The 24,251-nt window shown below is 41.4% G+C and overlaps 1 protein-coding gene across 1 annotated transcript in view; it reads right to left on the bottom strand.

Moving 5' to 3' along the window:
* Positions 1–4,212: 4,212 nt before the first annotated feature.
* FNDC1 (fibronectin type III domain containing 1) overlaps positions 4,213–24,251 on the bottom strand; it is a 128,119-nt gene continuing 108,080 nt past the window's right edge. The window contains exons 16-20 of the mRNA XM_034765293.1: positions 17,106–17,185; positions 13,733–13,762; positions 10,702–10,863; positions 7,794–7,916; positions 4,213–6,116 (exon numbers count right to left, since the gene is read on the bottom strand). Of these exons, the coding sequence (XP_034621184.1) occupies positions 6,001–6,116; positions 7,794–7,916; positions 10,702–10,863; positions 13,733–13,762; positions 17,106–17,185 (511 nt within the window). The 3' untranslated portion in view covers positions 4,213–6,000. The remainder of the gene's footprint in view (positions 6,117–7,793; positions 7,917–10,701; positions 10,864–13,732; positions 13,763–17,105; positions 17,186–24,251) is intronic.

Below are 24,251 nucleotides of genomic sequence, written 5' to 3' on the forward strand. Positions count from 1 at the left end.
TTAGACACTTAGTGTACAGCAGATTACACCCCAGCTCACCGCAAACTAAGTGTTTATGTAGACAAGCCTGAAGTCTGTGCCTCAGTTCCCCATCTGTAAAACTGGGATTTTCCTACCTCCCAGGGGTGCTATGAAGGAAAAATACATTAGAGTTTGTGAAATATTCAGATGCTATGGTAAGGTGAGAGGGGTATGGGAGGCGGGGGAGGGGATAACAGTACCATAGATAGATTAGAGGTTTCTTAGACCTTTCCCAGAGATTTTACTGTTGGATGGAAACTATCTGTCCTAATTTTTTGTGTGTGTGTGTGTGTGTGTGTGTGTGTGTGTGTGTGTGTGTGTATCTTAGATGGAGAATTATCCCCACTCTTTGCATGTTAACACAGAGCACTATCCTCTTAAAAAAACCCACCCAGGATTTAGAAAGAGTGTTGAGCCTCTTTGGCATTTCCTCAGTATTATAAAAGCAGCCCTTGCAAGGAGGGGCAGTTTAATTATACTGTGTATCCAAGTGTCTGATTCAGTAGCAAATGCATCTACTAGGACATGGCTGCCCAAGACCTGAGTTTGAGTCTAGAAACAGCAACATGTTATTGAATCTGTGCCTAAAAGTATTAAAAAGGCAGCTGGATTAAAAGCATTTGGTGTAACCTCAACCCAGACAAGACCCAGTGATGCTGGTAAATAGGAGGAAATGCTTTAAAGGACTAGCTGTGGCACACTTCCCCACCAACATTGAATGCACACAACCTCTGTTTGTCAAAGTGGTTCAAAGCCTCGACGTTCTGTTAACTTCACTGAATTTGGAAGAGAATTCTCAGATACATAGATGAACATGATATGTTTGGGAAGAGTCAACATGGCTTTGGAAAAGGGAAATCATACCTTACCAATCTATCAGAGTTATCCGAGGGAGTCAACAAGCATATGGACAAGAGTGATCCAGTGGATATAGCGTACTTGGACTTTCAGAAAGCCTTTGACAAGGTCACTCACCAAAAGCTCTTAAGCAAAGTAAGCAGTCATGGGTTAAGCAGGAAGGTCCTCTAATGCATCAATAACTGGTTAAAAGATAGGAAACGAAGGGAAGGAATAAATGGTCTGTTTTCGCAATGAAGAGAGGTAACTAGCAGGGTCCCCCAAGAATCTATACTGGGACCTGTGCTATTCAACATATTCATAAATGGAAAAAGGGATAAACAGTGAAGTGGCAAAGTTTGCAGATGATACAAAATTACTCAAGATAGTTAACTCCAAAACTGAGTTACACAGACTGTGAGTTACAAAGGGATCTCACCAAAATGGGTGACTGTGCAGGCAAATGGCAGATGAAATTCAATGTTGGTAAGTGTAAAGTAATGCACATTGGAAAAAATAATCCCAACTATACATACAAAATGATATGGTCTAAATTAGCTGTTACCAGTCAAGAAAGATCTTGGAGTCATCATGGATAGTTCTCTGAAAATATCTGCTCAATGTGCAGTGGCAGTCAAAAAAGCGAACAGAATGTTAAGAACCATTAGGAAAGGGATAGATAATAAAACAGTAAATATCATAATGCCACCTATAACTCCTTGGTATGCCCACACTTTGAATACTGTGTACAGTTCTGGTTGCCAATCTTCAAAAAGTTATATTAGAATTGGAAAAGAGAATATACCAACAAAAAATATTGGGGGTATGGAACAGAGATTAAAAAGACTTGGATTGTTCATCTTAGAAAAGAGACAACTAAATGGTGGCTATTAGAGGTCTATACAATTATGAATGCTCTTATTTACCCCTTCACATAACACAAGAACTAGGGGTCACCCAATGAAATTAATAGGCATCATGTTTAAAACAAACAAAAGGATGTATTTTTTCATGCAACACACAGTCAACCTGTGGAACTCACTGCCAGGGGATGTTGTGGATGCCAAAAGTACAATTGGGTTAAAAAAAGAATTAGATAAGTTCATGGAGGATAGGTCCATCAATGGCTATTAGCCAAGATGGTCGGGAGACAACCCCATACTCTGGGTGTCCCTACACCTCTGACTGCCAGAAGCTGGGACTGGACAACAGAGGATGGATCACTCGATAATTACCCTATTTTGTTCATTCCTCTGAAGCGTCTGGCACTGGCCACTATCGGAAGACAGGATACCAGGCCAGATAGATCATTGATCTGACCCAGTATGGCCATTCTTATGCTCTTATGGATGACCAGATAGTAACAATGTCTAAAAATGTCTTCTTTCACCTCCAACTCAGTAGGAAACTTTACCTTTTCCCCCTTGACCAGGGACTGGCTATAGTAATCCACACATTTGTCCTATGCATATATGTACGGGCTCCAACTGGTACAGGATGAGGTCTGCCCACCTTCTCCACGGTTTGGATGACTGTGAATCCATAAGCCTGTGCTCTGCTAGTTTCTACTCTCCTCCTGCTGCCAGTTTAAGGCCTTGGTGCTAATCTTCAAAGTAATACATGAACAAAGTTCCAGCTCCATTAGAGATTGCATCTACAACTACCATAGCACTTATACTCCACTGGGACAATCCAGCTCTCAGAGCCCAGGCTGAAGGACATGAAAGCCAGGGACAAAACATTGTTAGTCAAGGGATACCAGCTTTGGATGAACTTCCAAAGGAGATCAGGCAAGTCCAGAGTCTACCCACCTTTAGGAAACATTGCAAAACCTTCCTATTTGATAAAGCTTTCCCAGCATAATGAGAACAACAGGTACAGGATCAATTGCTCGCCACAAAAATAAAAAGACCCTACCCCAAGCAGGGCTTTCAAAACTTGAATGGTGATGAGCCAGAGACTCCATGAGTCCACTAGAGTCCACTTCACGTTGCCAATGTATGTGGCATGGAAGGTGTTCCAACACTGCAATGATGGGCGCAAGGATAAAACTGTTAGTAACTGTCACCGTAACTTTATGAATGGCACATCTCATTATTCAGAATGGAAGGATTGAGAGAAAGATTATGAACTACTCTACATTCAAGGAGTTACCTCCTTGAAATTTGGGCAGCTAAGCAAAGGCTTTGTGGATGGGGTGTCCAGATGAAGGCAACAGGCTGGTGGAACAAACTCTCCAAGGACCTAACGACCCTCACAAAGTCACCATTTTCTGCTCCATTGAGCAGGTGCACTTCTTTGACCTGCCTTCTTTAACAAACACAGAGCAACATGTACATTAAAAAACAAAAACAAAAACCCTACCAAAACAAAACCCTACACTACACACCATTCACCCCTGGGGAGAGGATGAGAGAAAGAACTAACCACACATAACGGATATGATTCATGTTGCATAATGCACGAGACAAAGGCACTCATACTAGAGTGATGAGGGCAGAATAAGACCCTATATACAATAGAACAGAACATACAACATGCTATTGCATTTTATGGGTGAATTCTCTGTTGTGGTCCAACTTCTGCTGAGTGCAGCGGAGCAGGGAAAGTGGTAGGTGGCCAGTTATGACCCTCTAATTCTCTGTCCCAAGTTAGAGGAGCCTAGAAGCTGCTCTACTGTGCCCCAAATGGCTTTGGACCTCTAGGGAATCATTCATCAGCTGAGAATTGCTAGAGTGCTGGGCACTCTGGCCAGTGTTTCTCCCCATACTTCCAATACAACCCTGACTGCCCACTAAGCTGGGGGCTGCAGAGAGGCAATGATGGAATTTTCTCTGCATCCACTTGGGACTCTCTGACTCCAGGTGTATTTCCAGTAGATGACTGAAGGGAGCAGATTGGAGCAGATAACCCATCCCATGTGTTTGAATGATCTGAAATCATATTTCACAAGTGCTGCAGTCTATGAATGTGCAAACTATAGCACCCATCGGTTGGGGGCATAGCAGACTACCCATCTATAGACAGGGGGCCAGATTCTCAGCTAGTGAAACTGAACATAGTTCCTTTGAATTCAATAGTGCGATGCCCTTTTACACCAGCTGGGGATATGGCCCATGATGTGGATGTACATCATACAGATTTAATACAAGAGAAAATCTATTTTGTTATGGAACATCCCCCAAGTAACCCTATGTGAAATCCTGGTCAAGTTTGCACTCACATACACTTCCTGCCTTAATACAAACTGGCATCTTCTACTCTTCCAAGTGTGTGTTTGGGGCATCATGCAGCTTGATCCTGCATATCAGACTACCTGGCGCAGACAACCAAAAGGGATGCAATTAAAAAAAATGGAACAATGTATCATATGTTTATTAGGGAAAGAAGCTATATTTAAAGATCATATATTTGGCACTGCATTGAAGCAAAATAAAATGTGAAAACAATTCAATGTTCAATCCCAGCACCACTGTGAAAATAAAAGCTCTTTTAATAATCACTTTAGTTACTTTTCTCCCCATACATTTACAATAACTACAAAAGCGGCTTATAAGGTATTAGTCCTATATGGTATGTAAACTGGATTGAGAGTGACAGATGATCAAGAGCTTGAATTTGTCCCCCAGGTATATTGCTATTTTCCCAGGCCGTCAGAATGCTTGAGTCTTTTTTGACGTGAGTAAAGGCTTATAAGTTGTAACTGTGAAACAGTATGGCCACAAAGGCTAAATCCCTTGGGGTCAGAGTAAACTTAATGCTACATTAAGAGAAAGAGTAATATGGCAGGAGAAATTACTTCTGATGCATACTGAAATTCTACATTACTGCCCGCTTCCCAAATAAGGTTTGTATTCCTGGCTAAAAATCAGGAGCGCACCTCCCAGACACACCAGCTTTTGCTTCTCCACCTTTGATGGAAGACACGCTGCGTGGTCTGCCCTTCTGATGTGCTTTAGAGAAAGAATGATGACTTTCACACCTCATTCACATGATGGACCGGAGTCAGAGGAGTTTTGTGCTGCTCAAGCATCTTAGAGGTGTCTGTTTTGTTTAGAAAATAAGTTAAAACTTGTCTGCAAGTCCTGTGTTATCTCACTGTGCCTCCATTCACACAGTGAGACTTAATAACTTCACAAGGAATAAATAATACACAAAGATGATGAAAATGAATCAAACAAAAACTGAACTCAGCCTTTTAAATAGTACTGAACAGTTTAACTTAAATGTTGACACTCTGCTGATACGGCACCTATGCTGGTTTATAATGCAATTTTAGCATAGGTAAAAAGATTTACTCCCATTAAATATCCAGTCCTTTGGTTTGCTAGGAAGCTGTCACAGACCTTTGCTCACTAATAAGAAGAGCAAAGTTCTTTTCATGGTTAATATATTGTGCATAATAAAATGTTTCATGGACTAAAAATCAGAAGACCTGTTAATTAACAGCACCTTTTACATAAAAATCCCAACCATATTTATCTAGTGAACAAGAAAAACTCAGCTTCTCTATGTAGTACTTTGGACATAGAGTACTGTATTATATATATAAAAAGGCGAATTTACATTGTGACCTGGTGTTTAGTCCAGCAATGGGCAAACCCACCAGAGAAGTTTTAAGTAGAATATATTCCCTTTGGTGAATGTCTAGCAACTTGGCATGATTGTATAGTAAAACTCAGAAGCATGGAACTCTACCAGTTGTAAGTGATGGAGCATTCCATTAATAACAATGAAAAGTGTTTAGCATTCCATTAAGCAAGCACAGCATGCTTAGGTCATTCCTGCAGGATATATGCAACTTCCAAGTTTTCGTGACCAGTAAAGTTTTAGGTTTCACTGGGCACTGCTTGCACCCATTACAACCACATCTCCATGCCTTTTAAGACCCAGAGAAAGAAAGTAGGGCACCAAATTCAAATCCTGTCCCAAGCCGAGTGATCAAAGAGCACCACAGATTTCAGCTGAGAAAATGTGTACAGTATTTGGTTTGGTTGGGGTCTCTTGAGCAACTGGTCTTAGCTGGTTTCTTTCATGTTTTATTCTTTTCCTAAACAACTGGTCACAGTCTTCCAGTACAAGTCATTTGAAAGGCATGGTTGGTGCACTCTTCATACAATCTGCAGGTGGACTGCTACATGGTTACCATTTCCCTGGAATCGGCACGCCACACTCATACCAGCCGACATAGTAGTAAGGTGTTGTGTAACCAATGCGCCCAAATGACACGGGTTCCTGGCGATACTGGCGATAATACCCTGTTGGTGGAAAAAGGGCAGCGGTTCAAGCCAAAGGCAAAGTAACTTGACAAATGATGTCTTTGCAGTACAGAATATATGATATATAGTATATAGCACATATAGTACACCTCTACCTTGAGGTAACGCTGTCCTTGAGAGCCAAAAAATCTTACCGTGTTATAGGTGAAACCGCGTTATATTGAACTTGCTTTGATCCACCGGAGTGCACAGCCCTGCCCCCCCCGGAGTACTGCTTTACCGTGTTATATCCGAATTCGTGTTATATCGGGCGGCGTTATATCGAGGTAGCGTTGTAGTTACCACAACCAAAACTAAGGCATAGGAGCCACTTGTTAATCCCCAAACTTGGTGAGAAGTAGGATTGTTAACCCCGATGCTCTAGCCTGCTTCAATTTTGAATGATTGCATTCTCCCTACATACATTTCCTCTACAGTTTCAGTTGGATTTACAGTTCTAAATATCTAACTATCGTGTAACTATGCAGTCTCTGCTGTTAAACAGCTCTTGCATTTCACTCCAAAAGGTGTCTGAATTTCAGCAGCAGGTGAAGTTATGCCTCTATATAAAATTTGCATATCAATTCAAGCTCATGAAGCACTTTGGGGTGAAAATGCCATAGAAATGTTAAGAGAGACTAGGTAGATGAGGTACTATCTTTTATTGGACTACCTTTCGTTGGTGGGGGGTTCAAACTTTCAAGCTACACAGAGCTCTTCTTCAGGTCTTCAGAGTTCTGTGTAGCTTCAAAGTTTGAACCTCCCACCAACAGAAGTTGGTCCAATACAAGATATTACCTCGCCCACCTTGTGTCCTTCATATCCTGGGACCAACACAGCTCCAATAAAACTGCAAATAAAAATATAAGGCATTATTGTACCTTAAAGGGTTCAAGACAGGATTCACAAATATTACTTTTTATAACAAAACAAGGAGGTAAAATTATATGCAGCAAATATAGAGTTAAACCCCACTTTTTTTTTTTTAAACTGATAGCCCCTTTCCCTCATCTGTATAAAGAATGTGACGGCTCAAAGCATTAAAGACTCTCAACATTCTTTCTGCATATTTTGTACAGTGGAACATCTGAAATGTTGATTCCTGCGCCAGTTGTATAATTTGTGTGTTCTACATCTCTGCTTCTTAGAGCTAGTAATGTATGGCTGGATTAACAATCCTTATTTTAAATAGAGAAGTGCAGCATGATTCTATGACATCTACATGTAAGTGAATATTTCAGTTTCTTCATGGGAACCCAAACCTTAAAAAAGTAACAACAAACAGGGTAAGATGAAAACCAATAATGCTGAGTGAATGATTAACAGCAGTCTGTAGACCCAGGCTCTGAGACTTGCAGCTGCAAGTTGTTTTGGGGTTTTTTGGCAGTGTAGACATACCCTAAGGGTTTTTTCTATTTTCTGTCTTATTTCAATAATTTATTTGCAGACTCATCCTCTTTGTCTGAACTTTCACAAGCTGTTGTGGTTTGCAAATTATTATACTAGGACATCACACGATATAGTCCCACAATCTGTGGTGTCAATCTGATTCCTAATAAAAGTGATATAAATATAGACAGGGAGGCAGAAAACCTCTTAATTCTATCTACTGGGTGAAGTGCAATTCCTCAGCTTTCATTTCAGCTTTCCTTTTTTTTTTTTTTTTTTTTTTTTTACCTTGAATGGTGGGCAAGGCTTCTACATATGACTGAGGCCCTGTTCTTCCATCCATGTGTGAATCCACAAACTGGCAGTGGTCCTCACCTCTCCCCCAGCTATCTCCAATGCCGTAGAATGTATCTGAAAGGTGACATACAAGATTAGAACAGACACATACTGTTGTTTCAAATCACCTAATCTCAGCCACTGATGCTTTCCTGTTTCCAAGAAAATAAAGATGGGAGAAAATGAGATACTACAGTGATGAGCAGCAATACACCAGTAAATAAAAATATAAGAGGTGAAGAATGCTACATTTGCCAATAGGAATTAAGAGAGAGAGAGTTTGTAGTTTCATTAGGAACATTCCCTATGCTAGAATCATAGAATCGTAGGACTGGAAGGGACCTCAAGAAATCATCTATTCCAGTCCCCTGCACTCATGGCAGGACTAATTTTATCTAGACCATCCCTTGCAGGTGTATGTGTAACCTGCTCTTAAAAATCTCCAATGATGGAGATTCCACAACTTCCCTAGTCAATTTATTCCAGGCTTAACTACCCTGATAGTTAGGAAGTTTTCAATATCCAACATAAACCACCCTTACTGCAATTTAAGCCCATTGCTTCTTTCCTATCCTCAGAAGTTAACGAGAATAATTTTTCTCTTACCTCCTTGTAACCACCTTTTATGTACTTAAAATTTGTTAGCATGTCCCCTCTCAGTCTTCTCTTCTACAAACTAAACAAACCCATTTTTTTCAATCTTCCCTCATAGGTCATGTTTTCTAGACCTTTAATCATTTTTTGTTGCTCTTCTCTGGACTTTCTCCAATTTGTCCACATCTTTCCTGAAATATGGAACCCAGAGCTGGACATACTACTCCAGTTAAGGCCTAATTAGTGTGGAGCAGAGCAGAAGAATTACTTCTTGTGTCTTGTTTACAACACTCCTGTTAATACGTCCCAGAATGATGTTTCCTTTTTTGCAACTATGTTACACTGTTCACTCATATTTAGCTTGTGATCCACTATGACCCCGAGAACCCTTTCCGAAGTACTCCTTCCAAAGCAGTCATTTCCCATTTTGTATGTGTGCAACTGATTGTTCCTTCCTAAATGGAGTACTTTGCATTTGTCCTTATTGAATTTCATCCTATTTACTTCAGTTCATTTCTCCAGTTTGTCCAGATCATTTTGAATTTTAATCCTATCCTCCAAAGCACTTGCAACCCCTCCCAGCTTGGTATCATCCACAAACTTTATAATTGTACTCTCTCATTATCTAAATCACTGATGAAGATACTAAACAGAACTGGCCCCAGAACTGATCCCTGCAGGACCCTACTCAATATGCCCTTTCAGTTTGACTGTGAACCACTGATAACTACTCTCTGGGAACAATTTTCCAACCAGTTATGCACCCACCTTATAGTAGCTCCATCTAGGTTATATTTCTCTAGCTTGTTTATGAGAAGGTCATGTGAGACATTATCAAAAGCCTTACTAAAGTCCCTGGAATAAGTAATTTATCAGAATTACAGTACAGATTATAGCAGAGGAAATTTCAACAAGACCCGTTATTTTAATGTGTTATGAGAAAGTAAAAATAGCCCCAGACACTAGTATTGCTAGGTTGACAGCACTCTCTAATTTAAGCCAGAAACTGTGAAGATAGGTCTCATATACAGGAGCTTTACTGTTCTGGTTGTTTGCATATTACTGTCATGGACCAGGATGTAGCCCAGGGATTGGCAACCTTTGGCACGCAGCCTGCCAGGGTAAGCACCCTGGCGGGCCGGGCCGGTTTGTTTACCTGCCGCGTCCGCAGGTTCAGCCGATCGCAGCTCCCATTGGCTGCGGTTTGCCGCTCCAGGCCAATGGGGGCTGCGGGAAGTGGTGTGGGCCGAGGGATGTGCTGTGCGGGAAGCGGTGCTTACCCTGGCGGGCCGCGTGCCAAAGGTTGCCGATCCCTGACGGAGCCAGTCACATCTAGTGGTTAGAGCAGGAGACAAGAACCAGAGCTAGAATCAGAGTCATGAGTCAAGCCAAGGGTCGGAGCTGGAGCCAGTAGCCAGAGGTGGGGTGTAGAAGCAGGGATCTGGAACAAGGCAGTGTGCTGTGTTGCGGCCAGCCTAGGATCCACTTAGTTCCTCAGACAACTTCCTGTTCCTTCTTCTGGGTTACATAGCAAGTCTAAGCCAATTGGAGAGGCTAGATGTCGCCTCCAAATTAGGAGCTTTGTGGGTGGTGTCTCTGGTGAGCCAAGGTCCATCAGCCTACACTCCCTGCTGGTACCAGCAAGCTGTCAGGTGGTGGCTGCAGTCTGAGGACTGCCTGGGACCCTCAGAGATAGGCATGAGACCACAAGTCCTCACAAATACTCGTTTATACATGTTCTTGAAACAATACAAATATTTTGCTAAAACCCCCAATATAACACTTTGGAAAGCCTAGGGGATAACCCCACTCAACAATCCCTCTCACTACAACCTATTATTATGGCTACAGTTATACAACAGCCCTTGTTGAACACCTACCAGCTTCTGGATTTGCTCAAACAATTGCTGCATTACCATGTTTCTAACCTATTCAGAGAATCAGTCTCCTCTTTTATCCATTCTGTGGTTCTCTATTGTGTATTCTGCAATTAATCCATGTGTGGACTTCCCATTATGATGTCAGAAGTTCTGCATGAGTAACAAGTACAGAACATTTCAGAGAGAGCTGTATTACGATTAGAGAGTACAACTTTGCTTTCACTGTGCAAATTGCTTTAGGTTCCTATCCTTAAAAGCTAAATGCTGCCACGTGTATCCAAAACTGTGCCATCAGTTCAGCCATGTACTCCTTTGATAGGGTCAACAAGTGATGGATACAGTAAGTGAAGGAGTGACAGCACTGTAAGAATAATCCCAAAACATACCTTTCAGGTCATCACTGAGGTAAATCTTGTACCTCAAAGAGTTGCAAAGAACCACTCCCACAAATTTTCGGTACCAAGTGCGTTTCACATACTGCTTTCCACTGCAGTCTGAGTAGGTGGGATCATATTTAAAAGTGAAAGGGATCCAGATGGGCTCACCACCTTGAAAAAACAAAATAAAATAAAAGGTGAAGCCTAGAGGGTCAGTCTTATATTTCAGCATTTTATCAAGATGAATGTCATGTTACCAGAAGGTTCTGTGGCAGGTTAATAAACTACCCTTTTACTTTGAAACAACTGAGTTCAAAAATCATATTTAAGTCTCAAATGAAATAAAATTGATGTCTTAGTCAAGTCCCTTCCGGACATTTGTCATTAATGTATTGCTAAAATGGTGTAAAATATGTTTACATATAGCATATTTATGTGGATCATTGATTCCTAGGCCAGAAGGGACCATTGTGATTGCCTAGTGTGACGTCCTGTATAACACAGGTCATAGAACTTCCCCAAAATAATTCCTAGAGCAGATCTTCTAGAAAATACATCCAATCTTGATTTTAAAATTGCCAGTGATGGCGAATCCATCATGACTCTTGGTAAATTCCCTTCACTGTTAGGAACATGCACCATATTTTCAGTTTCAATTTGTCTAGCTTCAACTTCCAGCTACAGATCACATTATACCTTTCTCTGCCAGATTGAAGAGCCCATTATTAAATATTTATTCCCCATGCAGATCATGTCAGAGATGGACAATTCCCATCCAGTCATCAAATCCATCCTCTCTGCAAGGACCCCATCTGACAAGATGTATCACAAAAGGGACCATTCATGTATCATGTTAGCTATCACAGACTTACAGGAGCACTCGCTCTCTGCCTGTTTTAATTCAAACCACAAATGTGAAAAGATAAAATTGAACCACAAAATGTATGTTGAACAGTAAGAGATTCTATTTAACCGTCGCATACCCAATTCATTTTAGTGCACCTAGAATTGGGGTGTGGAGGAGTGGGCATCTTCAAACAATGGGTGGGCCTATATACAATACCATTGACCACGGCTGCAATACTTAGATGCAGTGGGTGTGCCCCCAGTTGCATTCATGCAGCCCCACTGAAGTCAATGAGGTTGTATTGATGTGACTAAGAGCACAGTTTGCCCTGGAATATCAGCCTTAGTTCTTATTTTCCTTGATTTTGTCCCCAATTCAGCAAGATACTTAAGCACAGATCTAATTTTAAACAATGAACAGTCTCATTGCCTTCAATTGGATCACTTCTAAACCTAAAATTAAGCATAAGCCTAAGTACCTTGCTGAAATGGAGGCTATATGAGTGTAGGTCAGATCCTAGCACTATCTGAATGCAGCGTCTTGTGGTTTAACATTACACCCCCCAAAAAAAGTAAGTTTCATCACTAAAGACCAGATGTTGTGGAAAAAAATCTGCAATGGGTAACAGGCTTCAGTGTGGAGTAAAATCTGTTGGTGTTGTATTAAAAAGATGAGATATAAAACCTAGAGGGTGCTCTCTCTCTCGCATGATGTGTGCGTGTATTCTGGGTGGAAAATTTGGCTTTCATCACAGAAGCTCAAGTTAAATCAAAACAGATTTGACACCAGCAAAAAAATAAAAAAAGATCTTTTGCTCAGTCTCAAATGAACTAGTGTCTTCTTCACTATGTTGCAATGGTTATAAGCTACCACTTAATAATTATGTTGCACATGATCAATATTAGAAACAATTGGTTGTTCCTTTATATTAAATAATGGAATCCACCTTCCTTCTAGAATGTCTTTGTAGCAATATGTATGCAAGATAAAATAGATATAAGCTTACAATGTGAAAATGTTAATTTTCTTTCATGTTATTTCCTAGAGTCCTCTTTGTTTTTTTATTGTGTTATTGGCAACTGTTAAGAATGAGAAGTATGTTTTTTAAAATGTCAATTTGTCTTTCTTCCTTTTTACAAAGCACAAACAAAGGGCCCAATCTTGCAAACACTTGCACGTGAGTAACTTTTACACATATGAGTAACTCATTGAACTCAACTGAAATGGACATGAATTCCACTGAATTGACCTTAATGACACTACTTAGGTATGTAAAGTTACTCAAATGTGTGTTTGCAGGATTGGGGCCATAAACTTCTTTATACAAATAAAGCAGTGAAATGTTCATTTCAAGAACAAAATATCACGAAAAGAATGCAGTTAATGTTAATATTTTTATTCATCAACTTCCTGGCCCCCATCAACAGTGCTCAAGAGAATCCTTGCAACAGCTGCTCTGAAGTAGGCCATGTGGTTTTCAGAATATAATCAGAATGCCTCTGGAAAATTATCTTCATATTAAAACACCAGACCACTTTTGGAGAATTATCATTCAAGACACAATTCTATCCCAGGTTCTTACTACCAGTCACCATAGCTCCACTCCAGATTTGGGTAATAAACTCAGACTTTATTACTTACGAGAAACCCCTCCTAAGTGAAATCATTTACTGTTCATGTAGAGGTGTCCTCCAAACTTGGTCTCAGTGCCAGTAAGTTGTTCCCATACAGTCTCCAATGGACTGGTGTCTGGTGTCTTGGGAGTCCATTACTTCCACCTTCATCAAGATCCTAGAACAACCCACCTCTACCCAGCAAGTCTCAACTCTACATAGTAGTTAGAGATGGAAAGGAATGATTAAATAATTCAATCTAGCCTCATGAAAGTGCAGTATATAGTCTCCCAATAAAGGGTATACCAGCTATAAAACAGGTTCTACACTTGATTTTAGCCTAACATAATACACTTCATTTACAACACTTCTTTTAAGAGGTAATTGGCTTCAAAAGCCTGAGACTGGAACACAGATTCTTGAGGTGAATCAGGAGTTGGGAATTAACACAGTAATTTATATCACACTCCTCCCTCAAACTCTAATGGAAAGTAGTGTGTCATAGTGCCTAATTTTTACAATGCCCAGATTTAACAGGTTTTATGGACAATATCAAGAAAATATCAGTAGTGAGACTTACCAGGTGGTCTGACAATAAGCAGTGGATTATCTGTAAGAATGAAACAAAACAAAAAACCCAAATATTTTAGTGTTTTCTCTCAAAGACTACGGTCTCCTAATGTTACAGTGTGCTAGCTATCATGCAGGAAAGAAATATCAGCTTCAAAAAATAATTGTCTCTAGCTGTTTTAAGAACGCTGAAGATATAGATTTCTGTTTCTTTTCAAAACAAATGGTGTTTAAGTTAAACCAATGTTTTCCACATTTGATGGCATGCACCTGCACTTGGATTATACCTTTTATTCTGATGGATGTTTATACTGCAACAGGTTTTTTGTTAAAATTAGTAAAAAAAAATACCCTCCGTTCTGTTAGCTTTTAAAAACAGACTTCTTTACTTCAGCCAATCAGAACCAGTTTAATCATGCAATCTTTTAAAGGTATACTGTGTTTTTCTTCTCAATATTCTACCTCATAGATCAATCAGCACCAGCCATCTATATAGGCAGGTCATTTTGCTAAATCCCTCATTTAGGTGCCTAAGTACCAGTTTTGGGACCACTGTGATGCACATGCCCCCACCCTCCCAATCCTTTAGGTAGTTAAACCCTCTAAACGCCTAAGTTTTCACCCTCAAAGGTTCCTAGGCACCTACATTTCTGCCTCTGGGTATGTGCACTGCTGCCTCCCTCTAGGCATCCAGATGCCTATCTCCTGTCTAAGGCTAGGTCTACACTACCCGCCTGAACCGGCGGGTAGAAATCGATCTCTCGGGGATCGAATTATCGCGTCTCGTCGGGACGCGACAATCGATCCCCGAATCGACGCGCTTACTCCACCAGCGGAGGTAGGAGTAAGCGCCGTCGACGGGGAGCCGCGGAGGTCGATTTTGCCGCCGTCCTCACAGCAGGGTAAGTCAGCTGCGATACGTCAAATTCAGCTACGCTATTCGCATAGCTGAATTTGCGTATCTTAAATCAACCCCTCTACCCCCCCGTAGTGAAGACCTGCCCTCAGACTCAGAGTGATGCATGAATTGGGGGAAGCTAGCAATTGGCAGCCTAACTTGCCTGCAGGGCCCAACCTGAGTACGCTTAGTGGATTGGGTCCTGCAGGCGAGCGCGTACAAAAAAAGCCAGGGGAGGAGAAGACGTCCCTCATAACTTTTATCCTGGTGGTTAGGGCACTCAGTTGGTATGTGGGAGACCCCTGGTTCAAGTCCCTCCTCTGCCTGAGAGGGAGAAGGGATCCGCCACCCAGGGAGGGTGCAAGGATGTTTCGCGCCCTAGGCGAAACTTCCACCTTGCGCTCCCCCTCCCCCCCCCCGAGCCCTGTGGCAGCTCTCCACCCTAAGGCACCTCCCCCCTCGTGGCAGCTCCCCAGCCCCCCACCCTGAGGCGCCCCCCCCACGGCAGCTCCCCCCACCCCAGCTCACCTCTGCTCTGCCTCCTCCCTGAGCATGCCATCGCTGCTTCACTTCTCCCGCCTCCCAGGCTTGCGGCGCCTATAAGCTGTTTGGCGCTGCAAGTCTGGGAGGGAGAGAAGCAGAGCGAGGCGGCGTGGTCAGGGAAGGAGGCGGAGCAGAGGTGAGCTGGGGGGGGAGTGGTTCCCCTGCGTGCCACCCCCCCCCCACTTGCTGCAGGCGGTCCTCCCCGTGCCCCTGTGCCCCAGCTCCCTCCGCCTAAATGACGATGACGACCGGGGCGGCCGAAGATCCAGCCACCGCCGAAGGACCTGAAATGCCGCCCCCTGAATGCTAGCACCCTAGGCGACCACCTAGGTCACCTAATGGGTTGCACCGGCCCTGCCGCCACCTCTCAGATCCTTACTCTAATCATCGGGCTACGGGACAGTCTCCTGTGGGGCTCTCTCAGTTTCTCCTGTTGAAACTGTTCCACTCTGGCTAATTAAAAGAATAATGGGAGCAGAGAGCTGGATCCTGGGTCTCTCACATCCTGGGTGAATGCTCTCCTGGAGAGGGTACAGAGCTGAGAGCCACAAGCAGTGATAGGCACCTTCCTGCAGCCTAAACTTAGGCACCTGTATCACTGTGAGAGGAAGGCTTACCACACACACACACACACACACTGGCATTTTCCTTGGCGAGCAGAGGCAACTCCAAACTAGAGTGCTGGCTTTGGTGGATCACAGGCTAAGGTGCCCGTCTCTCCCCATTCACTGCATAGAGAGCCTAGGTTCCCAACTCAGTGTTGTTCCTGCAGTTTTTCACAGTGCCTAAAAATTAGGTGTCACAATGCTGAGCGTTACCATGCTTATGTCCCTTTGTGCAGGTAGGCCTTAGTAGTTAGATAAAACAACAGGAGCAATTCTTTGTATCCATCATTGTGATTTATATTGTTTCTTGAATTGGCCTTTCTTTGGTGTAAGATGCTTGAAGCCCAGGTACATGGTAATCTATTGTTTGGCAAAATTCCAGGGAACTTTCATTATTTGATGAAATAGAAAGTAACCCACTGTTCATTCTCAGTACATTCTGCAAAGAACTTATGAAAAGCTGTGGAGCTCTTTACTGTCCCATTGAAGTTAATGCTAAAAATTCTGCTTGACCATGCAATATGCCTTTAAAATATCTGAATTCATTTCATAAGACCATTTACTTTATTGTGCAGTTTTAGTTTGTTTTATTTCTATAAACAGAACTTCCACTGATTTTAATGGAAGTTCTGAGGCAGGAGGAGGATCAGGTTAAATGGGCACACACAGAAGCAATGTATACCCATGTTGTCATAGGGCCAAAACCGGTGACCCTTGAAGTCAATGGACATTTTGCTCAAATAAACTTTGCAGAGTTTGACCCCTTGTTAGTCAACAGTATGACTGGCCTGCAGCTCAGTAGAAGAAATAAAAATGGATAAAAATAGCCCATTGAGTATACTGTTTTTGTAGAGTATATTATCCTCCAATATTCTATTGGCACTAAGAAATTGGAGCAGACTTCATCAAAGAAAGAAAAGAGAACTGAAATTTGCCTGTTGCTGGAACAACTGTTTCCTATATCACTCCCAGAAACGAGTACTTCCAGCCCTTCAGCTGTTCACAATTAGAAAGCTAGTTTATTAAGTGTCTGGACAATCTATCAAAGATGTATTTAACTTCCTATTGCCTCCACACCACTGAGTATAAGCTATCTTTTCTATTTTAAATGTAACTTTCCCTCTAAAGTTAACTTCCATTTCATTAAAACTTCCCATTGCTTCAGTGACATGAAAGAGTAGATACATTTTCTTGATTTTGTTGAAAACATATGGTTTACCTGAGAATCTTTAAGCAGAAAAGTTCAACATCATAGGGCCAGGGCCAAAGCCATGGTGATGACTATCATAGCTGTTACTAAGATCTCAACTTTAAATAAAGAAATAAGCAACACGTACCAGATTCTGTGACAAATGAGACTGAAGAGCTAATAGGCCCATAACCATAGGGATTCTTTGCTTGGACTTTAAAATAGTATCTACAATAAAAAGAGGAATAGAGCAAGCATTAAAAATAGTATTGATTCCCTGGTAACAACTCAGCTCTAAAGACTATAAAGATGGGTCCAGAACTGCAGCTAATGTAAACTGGTGTAGCTCCATTGGGCAAAAGGCACCAGTGAGTTTAATGGAGCTATAGCAATTTATACCAGTTGAGCAGCTGTCCCTTTGTTACATACATTTTCACAATTGTGAAAATATCCATGTTTGTTGAAGAAAAATAAATAATCCAGGCAATTATAGCCAGTTTGCATCAATCAGCGTGTTTGAAGGGAGCACTTGCCAACAGGAATGGAATAAAAGATAGAAAAGTCACAAGATATGTTGTGATCTCAGTTGCAGCAATGTAAATCCAGACTAACTCCAAAGATGTCAATAGCATTAAGTCTAGATTTAAAATGGCATATCTGGGATAAAATTCTGAATTTTTACATTTCTTTAGAAATGGTAGCATTTCTAGACTAGAAGTATTTGAATAATCTTAGAAAAGTTACATATGTTGAGTTATTTAGTTTGTTATCGAAGTCCTGATCCAGCAAAGTACTTAAGTGCTTAACTTGAAGTGAGAAGTCCCAGTAAAACTCAAATGCTTTGCTGGATAGAGACTGGACTATTCAGCTGCTTAAAATTAAGCACATGCTGAAGCATTTTTCATTTCATTTAAAAATTTTACAATGTTTCGGTTAAAAAAACCAACCAACTGCCCTTTTTGCTTTTCAGTTTTATGGGTCTTTGTTTTCTCCCCACTTTCTCTCCCTTTTTTCTTTTTATCCATTCTGCCATTAGAAAAGGGAGAAGGAGGTAAAAAGAGACAGAAGGGGGGGAATTAAAAAACATTTTTTAAATTAATAAGAAATTTTCAAATTTTTCATGAAAAGCTTTGCAAAAACGAAAATGGTTCAAAAGTTTTCATGGAACACACTTACCATTGTTTGACTAGCTCTCCTTTTGGGCTGCTTTTAGTTTTTCCATGGAGTCCCCACCCTTGGAGCAGTGCAACTTCAATGAAAGCCAATGCCTCCACACTGCCACAAATCTGGGGGCACTCTGTGGGCCAGAGTCATTGCTGACGCAAAAGTCATTGCTTAAGCATGTGGACCCATCAAATTTTTGGCCGGGTCCCACCCGTGACCACCTATTCAGTGGAAGTGGGGAACCCCACATCCTCCGCTCAGAGGTTGGGGTTTATAATGGCAAGGCTGACAGGCACTTATACAGGATGCTAATCACAGGGCTGCTACTGCCAGAACGATAAGACCAGATGTTTGCAAATACTAAGTTTCTGTTGCTGAAATGAAACCGAATGTCTGCTCTTCAGAAACAGTATTGCAAAAAGCAGGAGGCAATTTAAATCAGTTACTAGGCAAAAATTCTAGCTTAAAATGCATGATTTTCATAAATGCTTATGTTAAGCTTCTTCTTTCCCTGCTACTTGCTTGATTCCACTCTTGCAAAATAAATAAATAAATAAATAAATAAATAAATAATGATACCCAGCATCTTAATGACCATAAATATTTGGATCTTGATTTTGCATGTCATCCAAAAGCAAGTATCTCCAGAAGCACAGTGCCTCCTAAAACCACCGCCCCTTGAAAGTAACCAGTTTTGATGTTTATCACACATTGGGCCAGCCGAAGGATTTTAGGGAGGGTTAACAAGAAGATTCTTTGGGATACACACCAAAGATAACTGACTTGTTTTACCTCAAAACTCTCCCTCTCTCCCCCTCCCTCTGCCAGCCTCCTGCTGAGGAAGTGGGTCCCATTTTCTTTCAGTCTGACCACAGTGATCAGTTTGCTTCACTTTAGATGGTCTTACATTAAGGCCTGCCTTTGCAAGGAGTAGGGCAAGAGACTTAACCTTTTGAAAAAGTGAAGAGAGTATCTCCTTTACCAGACCCAAAGCCTGTTCCCATAGGCCCCTCCAACTCATCAGTGATGACCATTTCATAACTGTTTAGCTAACCCTTCTGATCCGATTGGCTGCTGAGAGGAATTCCAACTTATGCTCTAATGTATATAAAAGCCTTGGAGTAACAGATGCATCTTGTGGCACAGGAAAGTGCAGATGGTCAAAATGTAGTGACATTATAATAAAAGAGGCCATGCAGCTGGACCATGTTGATTTCCTTTAGAGTGCGTTGGCAGAGAAGGACAGGCGGTATGGGGCACTTACACAAAATTAACCCATGTTTTACTCTTGATTCACAAGGTTTATTGTCCTTTTTATGGACAGAAATGGAAAAAGGGGGCCAGATTCCTGAAATCAAGATCCATTTTTGGATTATAATCTATGACATCTGACAACAGCTTTCAAGAGAACTCAGTGCACTTTGGTTACACCCCTTCTTCACCCCAAACCCAGCCCTTTACAGGGTCTGGTAAGGGATATGGCACAGGGACTGGCTATACCACTGCTACACCCGTTGGAGATGCCCCTACACTCAGGAATCCCTAGCAGAGGAGAGCTGGGTAGTTTCCCTACTTTTCCACTGCATGCCCAATTCAAAGGGTCACATAGTACATTCAGAATGCAGCCTGGGCGTGATTCCAAAGAACAACATTTGTTTCCTTGTCCTCTCTCCCACAGCACTTCTCTCATTTATGTACCGCAGTCTCCCTCTCATCTCCAAGTCCTATCACACCTCTCTTCCAATAAACACCCTCTGACTGGACTTGTAAGGAAAGAGAATCTCTACCCCCAAAACTGCAAAGAAATAGCAGATTCATGAAGGTGGAGGAAGTGTGAGCATACCAATACTCTGTATCACTGTGCATCACCCATGTGATCTCTGGTTACATATTTTGAAATCTGTGAGCATTCCAACAAGCAGAATGAGGAAGATGAATGGGGCTGAAAACAAGAGAAATCATGACTTGATTAAAAAGCCATTCTTCAGCCTAACATTAGCCCTTCGTGATAATTTAAAGTGTATCAGATGCCAATTCTCCCCTCCACTAGTCATGCTTATGGTATGACACATGTTTCTCTCCTTATAAGCAAGAAGGAAAGGTCTAAGTTTAACAAAAGTTGACATGTTCTCAGTTATCCTCACACCAGCATGCTGCATCCATGTTGAAGACTTCAAGGGTTTCTCTACTCCATGGGGCAGATCCTCAGCTGGTATAAATTCTCACAGCTCCACTGTGGAGCTATCTACAACAGTTTGCACCAGAGGAGGATCTGCCCTATATATCTGCTGCATCTGACTCTTTTCTTTCACTGTGGTCAGAAACCAGCAATTTTTGATCCACTCTTGTTTTCTGCAAACAGTTCTGAATGTAATTAATGGCTACATGATGTCCACAAATGCAATACACACTGTGGCAAAGAAAGCCACATGAAAGGCTGGAATTTAGGAAAGCTGTGCTTTCTCCTCATTCCTAATGCAAACCTTTTATTGTGGAAATATTTGCCAGTGATTTAAATATATGCCCCACTTCCTGACTGTGGCCAAGGAGTGTTCAGCACAGCTGAGAGGGTGGGGGTGGGGACACAAAGGCATCCAGGCGGCTTGTATTCACTGCAACAGTTAGCTCAAGTTAGTACACTCGAGTTACTCCTCTCAAGTGAGAGGGACTACAATGTGAAACAGCACTTACACAGAGCGATTAGATTAACAGTTGATGAGTTATTATAATTCAGCTGGTGCATCCCCACTGCATTACTAGTTCCAGCATCAGCAGTGCTCAAGCTTCAATCCATATCCCCTGAGGGGCCAGTTAGCTTGAGCTGAAAGCAGCATTTAAAATTTTTATATGTGATGGGGAGTCAGGTTGAGGCAAAACATGAGTTAAAGCTCAGGCTATCACTACACTGAAGACAAGCTTGATATGTGTTCCTTTAATCCTGGGCTTCCAGCTTGGTTCCCAGGGTAAAGGAGAACTATGAGACTCTAGGAGTACTTGTGGTACCTTAGAGACTAACAGAAGTCACCTACTCCAGGACAGGCCAAAAAGAAAGTAACAGAACACCAGTAGCCGTCACCTTCAGCCCCCAACTAAAACCTCTCCAGTGCATCATCAAGGATCTACAACCTATCCTGAAGGACAATTCCTCACTCTCACAGACCTTGGGAGACAGACCTGTCCTCACTTACAGACAGCCCCCCAATCTGAAGCAAATACTCACCAGCAACCACACACCACACAACAAAAACACTAACTCAGGTACCTATCCTTGCAACAAAGCCCGTTGCCAACTCTGTCCAAATATCTATTATGGGGACACCATCATAGGACCTAATCACATCAGCCACACTATCAGAGGCTCATTCACCTGCACATCTACCAATGTGATATATGCCATCATGTGCCAGCAATGCCCCTCTGGCATGTATATTGGCCAAACTGGGTAGTCTCTACGCAAAAGAATAAATGGACACAAATCAGACCTCAAGAATTATAACATTCAAAAACCAGTTGGAGAACACTTCAATCTCCCTGGTCACTCAATTACAGACCTAAAAGTCGCAATTATTCAACAAAAAATCTTCAAAAACAGACTCCAACTAGAAACTGCAGAACTAGAATTAATTTGCAAACTGGACACCATTAAAATAGGCTTGAATAAAGACTGGGAGTGGATGAGTCATTACACAAACTAAAAACTATTTCCCCATGTTAATTCCCCACTACTGTTACTCACACCTTCTTGTCAACTGTTTGATATGGGCCATCCTGATTATCACTACACATTTTTTTTCTCCTGCTGATAATAGCTCACCTTAATCAATTAGTCTCATTAGAGTTGGTATGGCAACACCCATTTTTTCATGTTCTCTGTATATATATATCTTCCTACTGTATTTTCCACTGCATGCATCTGATGAAGTGGGCTGTAGCCCACGAAAGCTTATGCTCAAATAAATTTGTTAGTCTCTAAAGTGCCACAAGGACTCCTCATTCTTTTTGCTGATACAGACTAACACAGCTACCACTCAGAAACCTATGAGAACCTAGTGGCTGCTTTAATTTACACAGCCTGCTAATGGTTCCAGAGGGCCATTTCAGCAGTAGCAAAGGGCTGCCCCAGCCACACCCACTTCTATCCAGTCACACCTTCTGCACCAGCCAAGGGGAAGGGGCTGGGATAGGACCTAACTGATGGCAGAACACCAGCTACTGAGATGACTTTAAGGCAACTTTATTCTGGGGTGCAGTACAAAGCTGCCCTGACATTGCTCAGAATTTGGTCCAACACATACAGAAAAACCTGAAGGAGTGGTTTCCAGCCTATTTATCTTTTGGAAAGTGTTAAATAGGTCTGTCAATTTTAATCAGAATTAACTCACGCAATTAATGCAAAACAAATTAACTAGCTTAAAAAAATAGTCACGGTTAATTGCAGTTTTAATCGCACTGTTAAACAATAATAGAACAGCAAGTTAAATTGATTGTAAATATTGTGGATGTTTTTCTACATTTTCAAATATATTGAATTTGATTATAATACAGAATACCAAGTGTACAGTGCTCACATTATATTATTATTTTTTATTACAAATATTTGCACTGTAACTAGATGACAACTCCTTGCAGTGTTGGGCAGCCAAAAACATAGGGATACCAGCAACTGTAGTACCACATAAAATTTGTACTACATGACATTTTTAGTCAGAAAGAAAAAACAATATTTCATCCTAAGAAAAGTCCTTTGAGAACTGCATCTCAGATCATGGTCAATTTATAATAGATAATAAATAACAATACAACTTGACATGCCTACAGGGCCTTCTATCCTATCTAGCCAATCAGTTCATTTTATCATCCATTTATCACTTTATTATTTAGTGTTATGGCCAACTCATATTCTATTTGATATATAATCAATGTATGTATGTGAAACAGATTTAAGTTCTGGAATTATAGAAGTATAAGACTGACAAGTATTTAGGAGTGACAAGTGTGTATTAGGTGTACAAGTAAAGCACGGCTGGGATGCAAAGTTTACAGGCTGAGGCCTGTAAGATTTTAAATTAGCCTTATTAGGCTTAGGAACACTTGACATGAGTGGATGAACTACGAATAACCTTATGCCAGTAAGGTTATAAGATTACTGTAAAAGATGTGCTGATAGGTGATGTTATGGAAAAATGGATTGCAATAAACCACAATGTATTGGCCAAGTCCACGAGGCACCTGTTTGTAATATCATGGAATATCCTCTCCTAACTGCAGGCTACCATGTACATATGTGTGTAGATGCTAATGAGAATAAAGGGAACTAAGATACAACCTATGAAAAACAAGGCACAGATGGGGTGTGGAAGCACAGATAAGGAAATGAAGGTTGAAACCCTCACGTATATGCATAGGGTGTTAGGCATGGTCAGAACAATAATATAAAAGAGGTTCCTTATAGGGTACAAGTGGGAAGACCCCACAGGAAACCCCAGTAGGAACCATCCCCCTATTGATGATCATCTGTTGAGAGCTCCATCAGACCCTAGAACATCTTTGAGGATGCGAGTATGACTACAGTCTTAGTTTTGCATGGGGTTTTGTAGGGCTAATAGATGCATGGGTAATTGTAATTTTACTTATTGCTTTAATGAAACTTGTAGTACAGATAAGACTTTGCAGTTGTGATTGTGTCTGTGGTCACTATCCTTGATCTTCATGTGTTCTTGGAGTTTCCAAATTTGAGAAAAGCACCAGAGGCGATTTTCATTCTGTTGAGCTTGAAACCGTAGCAACAGGAACTGAGCCCATGGTGGTTTAATATAAAATTACTAAATTGAATTTAAATTAAAAAAAGGCTACACTAAGAACCTAAAAATGATTTACAGTCATTAAAGAAGTAATACCCCTGTGAGGTGGGGTATAGTAAATCTTCATCTCACAGATGGAAAACTGAAGCCACAGCAGCTAAGTGAACTGCCCCAAGTCTCATAGCAAAGGCCTGATCCAAACCCCGTTGGAACCAATGGAATGATTCTTATTTACTTCAGCAGGCTTTGGATCAGGCTCTATGTCTGTAGCAGAGCTGAGCACAAAACCCAGATTTCCTGACTCCCTGTCAACAAGACTACAGTCCCCC

The sequence above is a fragment of the Trachemys scripta genome, chromosome 3 (genome assembly GCF_013100865.1).
Source record: "Trachemys scripta elegans isolate TJP31775 chromosome 3, CAS_Tse_1.0, whole genome shotgun sequence".
NCBI classification, from domain to species: Eukaryota; Metazoa; Chordata; order Testudines; family Emydidae; genus Trachemys; species Trachemys scripta.